We start from the raw sequence: 13,536 nt of genomic DNA on the forward strand, positions 1-13,536 counted from the left end.
GCCCCTGATGCTCTCCCCTGATATATTTGTAACCTGCCACCAAACCTCCCCAAAGTTTTCTCTTTTCTAGGCTGAACAGTCTCATATCTCTCAGCCTTTCCTCAGCACTGGTGAGACCTCACCTGGAGTTCTGTGTCCAGTTTTGGGTTCCACACATCAAGAAAGATTGAGATTTTGCAAAACTCAGCAGACCATCAAAATCTTGTGGAGTTGTTGCTAGAATGCCTCCATCTGCACACTAAGTACCCAGCACCTGACTTTGAGCTGCCTCAGGGTGCATTCATCCTGCCTTTATTGGGTGCAGGTTGGTGTTTTTTTCGAGTGTGGGAAACACCAAGATCTCCTGGTGTCAGAATCCCCCCGCCCCACCTCACTACAAATTATCAGTGTGGCAAATTCTGGCATGTGTGGCACATGGTGTTTCTGGCACTGCAGACCGCACATGTGCGGTTGCCTGTATGTGCTCTTGCTTCCTGTAGTCAGGACAGCTAGTATATAGTTTCATGGAACATAGCAGTGCTTGGGCAGGGTCACTGAATAGCATCAGGGAGATGTTGACGCTGCTGATCTTTATGCTTCCATCAGCACCAGCAAACACTTTTTGTTTCATCAGGGAAACCAAGGGGGAGTTGTGGAAACCTTTTGAATCCTGCATCTTTCTGGATTATATCATGCATTGATATCTGTGAATCTCCTGCACTGAACCATGGTGTTCTGCCTATGCAACTTTGAGGTTAGCACAAATGTCAGGAATGATGGCTGTCTTCATCCTAACATTTTTCCATCACTCTTCCATATTTGTACCACAAGTCTCTCCTACAGGGTTGTAGAGAACCAGAAACTGACAGTCCACAGATGCAGTCTCACAGAGCAAGATGTCCTCAGGCATGATCAAGTTTTCCTTTTCTCAGGATAAATCATAAATGTCAAGCGTGTGAGTGTCACACAAGTCATTCATGTCCCATGTAAAATAGTTGTTTGGAATATCACTGGCCTGATGCATCAACTGCCTGTTCATGGAGAAGAGGATAAGGTATTAGTTTTAGACTAAGTGACAGGAATCCATATAAATCACCAGGAAATGGTGGCCTTACTATTGCAGAATGTCAGAAACTCAAGGCAGGAAGCATCCATGCTGCTGATCCAGGAAGAATGATATGGTGCTCACTCCTTTGCTTGGTGTTTTTGGCTAGTTTCTCACAGCTGACTAATGGAAATTAAAACTGAGGACTCCTGTTCTACAACAAAGTATGTAATTCCCATCACACTTGAAGCGGAGGGGACACAAGGGACACACAGATCCCTATTTCCCTTTGGCATGTGCTGGTTTAAGCCCTGCTTAATGTGAATACAAAAAATGGTGACAATTGGGTGCTAACTGCTTGTCTGTATCCCATGATTACCTCTTGGTGAAACTGGCCAATTGTGGCCTTGGGTCCACCCCAATCTGCTGGCTGGGAATTTGGCTCTATGGTCAGACCCAGAGGGTAGTAATTGATGGAAGTCAATCGTCATGGTAACCTTTGACCAGTGAGGTCCCCCAAGGCTCTGTCCTTGTACCCATATTATTCAACATCTTCATTAATGATGTGGACATTGGAGTCAGAAGCAGACTGGCCAAGTTCACCGATGACACCAAACTTTGAGGCAAAGCATCCACACGTGAAGACAGGAGGGTGATCCAGGCTGACCTGGACAGTCTCATCAAATGGATGGACGAGAACCTGATGGTGTTTAATGCTGACAAATCCAAGGGAGGAAAAACCTGCAGCATCCTTATGACTTCGGCAGTGCTACGCTGGTTAGCACTACGAAAGAAAGAGACTTGGGGGTCATCATTGACCACAAGATGAACATGAGTCTGCAGTGTGATGCTGTGGCTAGTAAAGCAACCACAATGCTGGCTTGCATCCATAGATGCTTCTCGAGCAAATCTCAGGACGTCATTCTCCCCTTGTACTTGGCCTTGGTGAAGCTGCAGGTGGAGTACTGCATCCAGTTTTGGGCCCCACAATTCAAAAAGCATGTGGAGAAGCTTGAGAGGGTCCAGAGAAGAGCCACGCACATGATCAGAGGTCAAGAAAACAGACCTTACGAGGACAGGCTGAGAGCCATGGGAGTCTTCAGCCTGGAAAAGCACAGGCTCTGGGGTGATCTGATGGCCACCTATAAGTTTATCGGGGTGACCACCAGTATCTTGGGCAGCATTTGTTCACCAGAGTGCTCGAAGGGATGACGACGTTGAACGGTCATAAACTACTACAAGACTGTTTCAGGCTGGACATAAGGAAGAATTTCTTTACTGTCCAAGCCCCCAAGGTCTGGAAGAACCTGCCATCGGAGGTGGTTCAAGCACCTACATTGAACACCTTCAAGAGTAAATTGGATGCTTATCTTGCTGGGATCCTATGACCCCAGCTGACTTCCTGCCCTTTGGGCAGGGGGCTGGACTCGATGATCTTCTGAGGTCCCCTCCACCCCTAATGTCTATGAAGTCTATGAAATCTGTACATGATATTATTTGATTCCAATTTATGTAGCAATATTGCCCTGTAATGGTTTGCCCATATATTTGTCCATACCCTTGGTAAAATAACACAAAGATACTCAGAGAACCCACTAAGTACTAAAGCCTATTACTTGGATTACCTCTAGTGCTAATCTATTAAGTCAAGGAGCATGAGACCAGACAACTGGAGGGGTTAGTATAGCATACCATTCGCAGTGACACTGAACAGTAAAAATGTTACACTAGGTAGCCTATTGTTTCTGTGTTCTCTTTATGTAGTATTTGTAATGTTAAGGCATCCCCTTTAAATGGAAATGGATTATTATTATTATTATCATCATCATCACCATCATAATAAGCCTTGAGCCTGAATCGATCTTCCTGGTCACAAACTCCTGGAAGATAGATTTAGGATCAATATTAGGACAAACTTCTTCACAGTCAGGGTATCCAGAATAAGCTACCTTCAGAGGAGGGAATCACCTACATTGAACATCTTTAAGAGGAGACTTGAAGATAGTTACTTTCAAGATAGTCACCTTGCTGGGGTCACCTGACCTCGTTATCTTTTCTGCTTGGTGCAGGGGGCTGGGCCCAATGATTTTCCAAGATCCCTTCCGGCCTTACAATTTATAAGTCTATGAATTATTATTATTATTTCAATAAGGCATCTTAAACAGTGGAAAGAGGTTTATAATCTTTTCAAAATTTTTCATCAGGTCCTAGTTAGGGGCACCTTTTGTTTTATGTAACTATCTTACATAAAGCTGAAAAAATAATAGATTCTTTTTTTCATTGAAAATATTAAAACTATACTGGGAAGAAATCTATTAGATATCTCTTGGCTGTACAGAAAGTAATCTGGATGGGGGCTGGGGTTACTAAAATGTGTGATATATATCTTTGCTTACAATATAAGATACTTCAAACTCTTAGGATTCTCTGCATCCAAATGTGTGTCTGTTTTTTCAAAAATGAATTTACTGCTTATGATAGACACCAGAAGAGGATAATTGTGAAAACTGCTCTTTTAGCCCTGTAACTTTCTACAGAAGAGGAAAGGTGGCAAAGCCTCCTTTGTCCAAACAAGGGAATATTGAACAGGAACAGAGAGAGTATGGTTATTATCTGTAAGGCTTCTGAAGCAACCCCAGGTGGCATTCAAAGAGATGAGTCTTGTCCACTTATGTCCACTCTGTACATGTCCAAACTTTCAAATTCAGCAGAACAGGTGGCTCAGGGAAATGCCTGTGTGTTCCTGAAAGTTTGCTCCCTCAGTCTCCAGGTCTAGCCAGGCTTAGCACAGGGTGTGCTCAGGGCTGCTGACGTGCATGCCCAAGCTATGTAGTGTGTTAAATGTGTACACTCAATTTGCGTGGCGTGGCCAGGGCTTATCTCTTGGCTCTGCTCCTGGGACTGGTCCAGAGTCTATATAGAGGTAGCCTCAGTTACTTCAGAATGCAGTGCAGGTGGGACCACTGCTTGAAGGCTATGTCCAGTTTTGTTGCCTACTCAAAGCAAGCAAACAAAAAAAAACGTGGGAGGATTCAAAGAACAGTCATTAAAAGATTAAAAAATGTAAGACTCAATGGGCAACTCTACACAAGATGCTATGGTGCCATAGCAATGCACACCAGCACCATAGTGTCCATTGGCAAAAACCGTGATGCTGCTGCTACATCGCTGTTAGCAACACGCCCCCTTGTTATAACATGTTGTTAAGGTGACATAGCGAAAAATCACCATGTGCGGCCAGCACAGCACAGCACAGTACGGGCTGTTACTACATTGTCTTTTAAGTACTTCCCAAAGGAAATACTAAATGGTGCAGTAACAAAGGCACTGTATGGCCATATGTAGATGCGCCCAATGGGGTCAGTGTATTTAGAAGGTCGAGAAGTGAACTGATCAAAATCTACCAATGCTTACAGGGAAAACCAAAATGTTTTACTGCAGTTCTCTTGCACCTGGCAAAAAAAGGTATAACAGGGTCCAGTGGCTGTAAGCTGAAGCTAGAGTTAAGGCATGATTTTTAGTTGAAGGAGCATTGAAACAAACTTACTAAAGGTGGGCATGAATTTTCAACCACTGGAAATTTTGATATCAGGCTGGATGATTTTTTCCACCCAAAAGATATATATTTTTCAGCTACTAGGAACCCAGGTTTCTCAGGAAGTTTCCATTGGAATATTATTTTTACAGAAAATACTCTATTTGCAAAACTGGAGATTTCCATCAGGAGGATGGAAATGACACATCGCCACTGGAAACACACTTGGCAAATTGCAATTTCTGCCTGCTTTGAGAAACAGGAATTTCAAGAGCAAATAGCTAGAAAGGCACAGCTCAGCTGGGTAGAAGTAGGCCAGGTAAATAATCCTTCTCTAAATTTCTTCAGCACCCAGATGGTGAGAGGTGAAAGGGAGAAAGTCTGGGTGGCACCCTGCTTTCAGCAGCCCACCTGGAAGTCAATCATGGATTTTGAAAGTGAAAATGAAAGGACACTTCCAGGTGGACAGCTAGCAAATGGTAAACTCTGCTCTATCGGAAATTCCTCCTTGCAAACAATTTCAAGGTTTTTACCTTTTCATCTCAACTGGGGATAGCACAAAAGTTTAAAAACCATGGCATGTTTGAAGGGCATGGATTTGCATTTTATAGCTAGCTCAACTAAGAACTGAGATGAGACCCACTTCCTAAAGACACACAAAACAGCTACCAAATGTGTAGTAAAAACACTGAGCATGCCAACAATCTTCTCCAAGTGCAATCGTCTTTGGACTTCACTTAATTGGGAAGGTTTTTTGGTGTTTTTTTATAGGCTGTTTAGGTATAAAACACCAGGCATCTTGTTTGCTGAACCCTTTTACAATATTATCCAGCATTCGCATGAATGTATTTCACCAGAATGAATGTTCAGAGAGTGGTTTAATATTGCTTCCACATGATAACACTTCCACAGCACTCTTCGCATTCTAGATTGTTTTCATAGAAAATGGTGGGCTGTATATTTGTGAGCAAATTTAGAAAAAAAATGTAGAACAGTCTCACAGAAAATCACAATGAGAGCAAACAGCTGAAGTAATGCAGCCAGACTGAAAAGAGAATAGCAGTGTTTGCTTTGTTTAGCATGGATCTGTTGCTAGACTTATAAGCATCTGCCTCTTGTTTCAGATTTTAAAATATGGAAATTAGCTTTTCTTCTTCACTTATTTTCAGCTCATTATTTACCAGATGTGTCTCTCTTTCTATAGCTTTGACAGATTGATTAACTATGTTTACAGATGTAAATATGCCACATGTAATGTTTTCTCCCTTATTATGCAGAAAGTCGGAGAGGAACAAGGTTAACAGAATGGAAAGTACCAGATATAACAAGAGTTGTCATATTTAAAACGTGGTTTAGATTGCTGGCATTTCCTGATCTATAAATGAAGAAGAAATTAGGTCGCATACCAAGCAACTGTGCTATTTGTAGTACTGGAGGTATTTAGCATAGCTCAGTCCTTTGGCAGTGGTTGTGTAACATTGTTCAGACTATAGCAGCACTAGACATTTCCCAAACTCAGGGTGAGTCATAAAATAGCGTACTTTGTGTCCTGTTCCTGTCCCCTCATGTTGTTCTGGTGCTGTTTATTTGGAGGAACTGACCCCAGGAGAATACCCTAGCATAAGGGAGGTTTGGAGGAAATGTGAAGCTGTAGAAATGTCTCTTTGCCAGTCCTCTGCCATAGCTCCTATTGCAGGGGATATGGCAGACATGTTTTGGCGGCAAAGGTGGGAGGAGGCTTTGCCATAGCATGCTACACTTCTTGGCTGCTACAATAGCAGTAAGTAGGATGCTGCAGCTAAAAATAGATTGGCATTGTCTCAAGTCTGCATATGCCAAGAGATGTGCTAAGCATATAAAGAGAGACAATGATTGCTTAAAACCGCCTTTACTCCAGCATAGCTCCACAGTTAGTGCAACCCTAGTCCAGTGATTCTCAGCCATGGTGCCTTAGGATGTCATGACAGCCTTTGAAGGGTGCCATTTGGACAGAGGAGGTAAGAAAGATAAGTGTAGGTTCCACTTAGGAGATAAGTTGCTCCTACTCCTTCCCAGCCCCTCTTCAGGCAAATAAGCACTATAATAAATAAATTAGTTTTTGAAATGGGGTGCCTCTGAATGCACAAGCAGTTATGGAGGGGTGCCTTGAATCTAAAATGTTTGAGAACCACTGTTGCAGTCTGAAGCACACAAACTAAAACTACGGAATGCTACAATTCTTGACACAATGGTCCAATTCATTCACTGTGTTCATGGACAACAGTCAAGCTCAGATAGGCTATACGAATTGCAAGGCAATATGCCAGAAACTAGCAGAACCAGTTCCAGCTGCTGTATTTTTATCCACATGTTCTCTGTGAAACTGAAAGGTGTATAATCTATGTAAAAACAGTGGTTCAAATTTAGAACTGTATATACAGTCAAACAATTATTATTTGAATTAATAAAAGGTCTAAGAGCAAGATTTGTAGAGTTACATCTGCTTGAAGAATGTTGTGGTTCTGTTGGCACAGATGATTTTTAATCTTTGTGTCTCTTGGAAGTGAGTTTTGATGTGGCTTTAGTTGGTAGTGATTGCAAACTGTTGTCATCGGGTGACGTGGTTTTTTATGTAAAATGGATTAGTCCTCTCATTCCTATTCTTAGTGGACATTAAAGAATTTCTGACCCTTTCATTTCTAAAAGTGATACCTTTAATACAGCAGGAAATGTAAAGGGTCTAAATATAAACTACTTATGTTTTATTGTACTATGTAAATAAATTGAAGACATAGACTTCACAGCTGTTAGTCTTTAAAGAGTCCCTTCCATTTAGTAAGCATGCAAACAAACAAGCCACACAACCCTCCTTCCAAAAAACCCTCCTCCCCCCCGCAAAAAAAACCCCCAAACAAAACCCAAAACTTATAGAAAATATTTTTGTTGAGAATGGAACCATGCTTCTGTGTAAATGCATTTTTACATTTCTTAGACAAGATAAAAAAAATCATTTATCTAGAAAGACTTTCACTGAACTAGGAAACAAGAAGGCAAAGCCAATGTTGTGTGAGAAGTAGAACATATGTTGTTTCCTAGATAGTACAGTTCCTGCATGGAAAACCCATCTGCATGAAGTGTAAATTCATTAAGCTGTTCATCTTGAAAATTCTGCCCCATGAGACTCTGAGCCATTGAATTTGGCATATGCTGAGGCATGTGGCAAGGTGACAGATTCCTTAATGAGACAGTTACTGGAAAAAGCTGTTTGAGTAGCAGAGGGCACGATCCAGGTAGCTAGGCTGGGGTAAAAGTGCTGGATGACTATGTATCAGGATAATGGTGGGGGAGTTCCTATAGCACAAAGAGAATCCTATATTACACATTTAGGAGCATGTTACACCATCCTTTTCCACGCTCAGCATGCTTCTGTGAGAAGTCCCATCAATAATAGTAATAACATTACTTGAAGAGAACGATTTAACTCAGGGCTGTTCAACCGGCATATAGCCCACAAGCAGTTAAGTTGCCAGGGTCCTGCTCAGCTGCCACTCCCCCTGTTTCTCCAGCCCCTACTTCCTCCAGATGCTGTTTCCTGCTGCTGCCCCTGCCCCAGTGCAGTGAGAGAGCAAAAGAGGAGCCTGGGGCTGCCTGGGAACATGAAGCAGCAGTGGGGGGCCTGGGGTGTGCCTATGCAGGTGCACAGTGCAGTGGCAGGTAGGGAAGACGCTAAGACATGCAGTGCAGAGGTGGGGGCTGCACATGGCCTGGGGACTGTGGTTCACCCTGGGGTGGCCCATGCAGCCTTTTGCAGCCTGTAGTGCATGTGGCTCCTGACTTCTTGGAAGTTGGACAATCCTGATTTAATTCAGTGGGAGTAAAGAGAATCTGGGCCTTGTTAGCAAACATGTTCTTTGTTTTGCAATCTGGAGGAGGACAGAGGGAAGGAGAAATTATAGTTTAGTTGGATAAGACAGGATCATAAGTTATGGGGAATGGAAAAGTAATATTTATGATTTTTATGATATGATTTTGTTTGTACCTTCAGACAGTAATCCTAGAGAAAACAGAACTAGACATAAGTCTCAGGCCATGTGTAGACAAAACAAGGGGCATGTGTTCATGACACTTTAAAGTGGGCTAAATGCTTTTGCACTGCTTTAATTGTCAGCATGTGCATGCATTGGCAGTGTATTGAGCATTAATTCCAGCCACTGTAGCACATTTGGTGGCATAATGTGCCTTAAATGACTTTGGGCACAGCAAACTAAAACACCTCTGAGGAGTTTTAGTTTTCTGCCCTACCAGCCATGGAGCAAAGCACCAGGCTCCATGAGGCTCAGGGGCTCTGCAGGAAGTCCTACAGGCAGCCTGGCAGCAGTCCGGGAAGGCAGACTCTGCCCAAGAGAGGGAAAAAAAAAGCAGCAAGCCTGATCTTTTTTTCTTTTCCCCTGGATCCTTCCTGCCTGTCTGAGTTTCGTAGAGGCCCAGTGCTTCCCTCCACGGCTGTGGTGCCGCCCAGGACCGCCTGAGCTGGGTGCTTGTGGGCAGGTGCTGCCTGGGGGAGGCCGCCACTGCTGCAGGGGGAAGCGCCAGCCCCCCCTTCACCCCCTGCAGCCCAGGGACCACTCTGCCTGCCAGCAGCTTGCCCTCCCCTCCCCACTGCCGGAGAGGCAGGCAAGTTGGGTGTGTGCTCAACATGGGGGTTAGTTGGCCTTAAATTGAAGCAGTGTTTTTAAAAATCCACTGCTTCAGTTCAAGGCCCCCATTTTGTCTACACACGCTGTCAGAATCAGGAACAATATTTACTGCCCTGGGTGCTACATCCCTATCCAAAATGAATATGAGGTATTAAGTTAAAGCTTGATAAATCAGTTCACATATCTACTTTCGCTGCAAGCAATATAAGCTGCCTCTATATCTAACACAGGGGCTCTGCAACTGAAGATGAATCTCCTGGGCTGATAAATCTGAGAGAGTTGTCAGTCACATGAACGAGTTGGCATATTTTTGTAAAAACAATGTGTACTCACCTGATCCCTCAGTGATAGTACTGTTGATAGAGCTCCCTCCAGTGGAACCACACTTTTTGCTGTCTTTGAACATTTTCCGTCTCCTGGCCCATTGGTCTATTCCTTCTTCCTGAGAGCTGTCACTGGTTCTTGTATCTCTTAAGGGGATTTGTACGCTCTTATTCCCTTCCGATTTGAAATCTAAATTGAGACCATATTTTATTGTGAGCAAAATATGTAAGATATAACACATCTTTTAGAAATGTTTTGACACTTATACTTTTTTGAACTGTTTTTCACATAAGGGACCCAAAGTTTACATGAAAAAATGTACCTGTGTAATTACGATGCACATGGGCATTAAACAAGTGATTGTCCACACAGGTGGCTAGTTAAGCATGTAACTAGGTAGCTATTTTCACATTTGCCCAGTTTTCATGAACAGGTATGTTAATTACATATGCAAATGTTCTTTCATAATTGTATGCATGTGTGTGGGGAATGTAAAGCATGGGCCTTTTGTCCTCTTATTTAAAAGTTGGGTTTAAAAGTATAGCAAGTGGTTAGACAGATGCAACCCAAAGCAAAATACTCCCCAATTAGCTTATTCTTTGGCAAACTATTAACAGTAACACAGTACCGATTTGTTTCATTTCTGTTTTAACCATTAAAAAACCCTTAAAAAAAGAGAATGGAGATTAGATTGACCTCTGTAAATGCAAGGGGCAGGTCTTTATTCAGCTACACTTGTAAGGGAAGAGATATTTGAGTAAGGAGGACAGACGGACTTAACTAGAAGGACATTGGCATTTTAGCTGGTCCTCTACCAGAGATGAGCTGAATGAGTGTCTCTCATTGCTGTGTTTTTTTTTCAATAGCCTCCTTAGCTCCACCAGCTTTGTGATCTGATCCAGGTCTCTGTCCCTGGCTCCTGCCACCCTACAATTCTGCTGCTGAGAGTTACAAATTATGGCCATGTTTTCAATGTCATCGTATGTCTGAAAATGATGGTTTACCAGTGCATTTTATACCTTTACATTGCCTCTTTAATTTAATTGATCCATCTGTCCAACAAAATCTTGAAAGTAGATTTTGAAATTAAGGCAGCTTTTTATTCTCCTGTGATTTGTATTTTTATGTTATCTGGGATGCTGTCACTCAATACGTTTATTAGAGCTGTTGTTTCTTGTCAGCATTTTCAATGGAAATTAAGTTACTCAAAGCTGGACATTGAATTGAACTATTTTGCTTGAGAGTTTTTTTAACTGAATCAAGATGCTAAGTTGGGGAGAGGTTCAATATTAAATTGCATCTGCCTGAGCCATCATAGTACCTCACAGCAACCATAGTTCATGTGCCTCCTGTTCCTTCTCTCTTCTGTGAGCTAGGATTCATGGACAGACTGAAGGTGAAGACACACAGCACATTTACTGTAAAGCAATTTAGTGTCAATTTTACTATATAGTAAGTTTACTCTGTTGTAGAAAACAGACACATGATCTACTCTTCTAAGCTAGATGCAGTAGGCTCTATTACAGTGCCTTGCCTCTAGGTGGTGGGGGAGCCAGAAATACCTGGTTTGCATTTAGCAAATGGCTTCCCTTGGATGATTGACCAGGGAAGTAGACCTATCACTTACTTCATAGTAAGTTACCGTGGGGTAAATAACCATTCTTTTCATAAACTTTACTCCCCACGAAAGAGCCTTACCCAGAAGCGAGGGTCAAGTCTGTGTCCACTACACTTTTACTATTGAGTAAAGTCAATTTACTGTCTAGTAATCATGTCATATGTGCAAACCCAATGTCCTCTGTGATAAACAGGAATCACTGTAATACAGTGATGTACTCATGTAGCTCAGCTGGACAGGACATTGCAAGGTATTCCATAAAATAGAATCCAGACAGGGAGCCTGCTCCTTTTGGAAAACAATGGCATAAGGCCCCAGAACTACAGCTCCTATGATATACCATGAGACCCTTCAATTAAAATTCAACTGATTCAAAACATCTCATTCACTTAAAAAAAATCAATTTGAGTCAATTTGGCTGAAACTAAACAAGAGGCAGGGGTTCTTTGTGATATATTTTATTGGATCAACTGGGAAAGGAGTTTGACAGGCTTTCAGGTATAAACACCCTTCTGGTCTCTTCTGGCTTCTTTGTGCTTGGAAGCTTTTCAGATTTCTTTTCCAACTAACTATACAGTTAGTCCAACAAAAGTTATCACAAAAGAACTCACCTTCTGTACATTTCCTGGATCGCCACAGCTACACTCTGAAACTAAATACTTTCTTTTGATTTTCCTGGCAGGTTTTTTTTTTTTGGTGGCAAACTGGCACTCTCCTATAGAAAATTTTGGATTTGCAGAGACACATATTTCTTCTGTGCTTAGGCAGAATCACACATATAATACTTCATTGGAATTTATTAACACACTAGATGATGGGATGTATTCTTTATCCTGAATCTTTAAACAACAACTTTTTTTTTTTTACTTTCAAGGCCATATTAGAAGAAGGAAGGAAACTAGAAGGAAACTATTAGTGGGATATTTATGTATAGCCTATTTCTTTCCTTCCTCTGCTCTCTGTTCTCTGTATCTGTTCAGAATGTTTTCTTTGTCACAATTACCATATGTATTACTTTCAAATACCATTCTACTGCTGGGCACAGCACGCTGATCACTGCCCCCTGTGTCTTCAGCTTTGGAATTGCTTTTGGCCTGTTGCCTAGGGCAGGATACTGCCACCTCTTTAAACCAATTTAGAGTCTAATCCTGCTATCTCCCACCCTTCACTGCATTAATTAGTTCAAAAACACTAACACTGAAATTAATCTAAACACATAATTTTATTCCATTACAGTGGGATCAAAGCTTTTGGAAAAAAAATCAGCATTTGATGACAGGCCAAAAGGGGATATGGCTATGTGTGACTGGAAAAGGTAAGTCTGGCAAGGTGCTTTTCAAATATATATGTGAATGCAACCCATCCCATACCTCAGGCTAGTTTGAAAGAGGGAGAAACAAAGGGAAGAAGCAAGAAACGACTCCATCTTGCCGTTTAAGGTACATGCTGCACCCCTGTGCAGTGCTAGACTGCTCTTAGTAGCATAATTAAAGCAGGGGGCTGGTTCACTAGCCTTGGTGCTGACTTAGGGGGTTGCAAAATAGCAGCTGCTGCCGCTGCAGTGCTCCTGGCCGCTGCACTGCCCCTGCCCAGCAGGCAAAACTGCCCAATTATGCCTCCAGATGCCCTAGTCTAAGATAGGAGCACTGAGAGTTTCTTCAGCCTGCTCCATAAAAAAGATGGCTTGCAAAATCCAGAGAGAATAATAAATACTCCTAAACTTACAAAGCACATTGTATGAACAAGATGAGCATTTCCTCAGCCCCTACTTGTTCAGGATCTTCCAGACCCTGTTTCCTCCCAGGGCTAAGCTGATCTCAGCAAAAGAGGGGAAAACTTCCCGATTCCCTGAAGGTAACTTAAGCTGACTTCTTTTAATATCATTGCTGTGTAAAGACTCAGGGTGACTGCTTCTTTGCTTTTCATGTTGCAGGGTTTATGTGGCTTATCAAAAGCTTTTATTTTTGTATGTTATAAATCAGAGTAGTCCAGCTTCTAAGGACCAGATATTCTGCAGGCTGCTTGCTGCCCAGCCCCCATGTGTGGGTGCCCTGGACTCAACATCAGCTCCTCAGCCAGCTGCAGGCTCTCCTGGCATGATGGGCTGCATTGCCGTGTCCCATCCCCTGGAGCAAGGGCAGGAAGTGGAAGCTAGAGGAGGAAAAGGGAGCCTGGAGACTCTGGCTGCTGCAGCAGCTGGAGGGATGGGAAGAGCAGCAGCTTGGCAGGAAGGAGCCCAGAAGCTGCAAATTAATTGCTTGTGGACTGCATGTGGTCTGTAGGCCATCAGTTGGGCAGCCCTCTTAGATGTATGGAGTTTCTCTTCCCACTCCTTAGCAGCATGAAGAAAATAAGATAA

At 42.6% G+C, this 13,536-nt stretch overlaps 1 protein-coding gene across 1 annotated transcript in view; it reads right to left on the reverse strand.

Moving 5' to 3' along the window:
* The window catches only part of LOC109307702, a 46,855-nt gene extending 37,214 nt beyond the window's left edge, over positions 1-9,641 (reverse strand). Inside the window, exon 1 of the mRNA XM_019531719.1 lies at positions 9,569-9,641. Within this exon, the coding sequence (XP_019387264.1) occupies positions 9,569-9,641 (73 nt within the window). The remainder of the gene's footprint in view (positions 1-9,568) is intronic.
* Positions 9,642-13,536: the final 3,895 nt, after the last annotated feature.

Source organism: Crocodylus porosus, unplaced genomic scaffold, assembly GCF_001723895.1.
Source record: "Crocodylus porosus isolate Cpor-Errol unplaced genomic scaffold, CroPor_comp1, whole genome shotgun sequence".
NCBI classification, from domain to species: Eukaryota; Metazoa; Chordata; order Crocodylia; family Crocodylidae; genus Crocodylus; species Crocodylus porosus.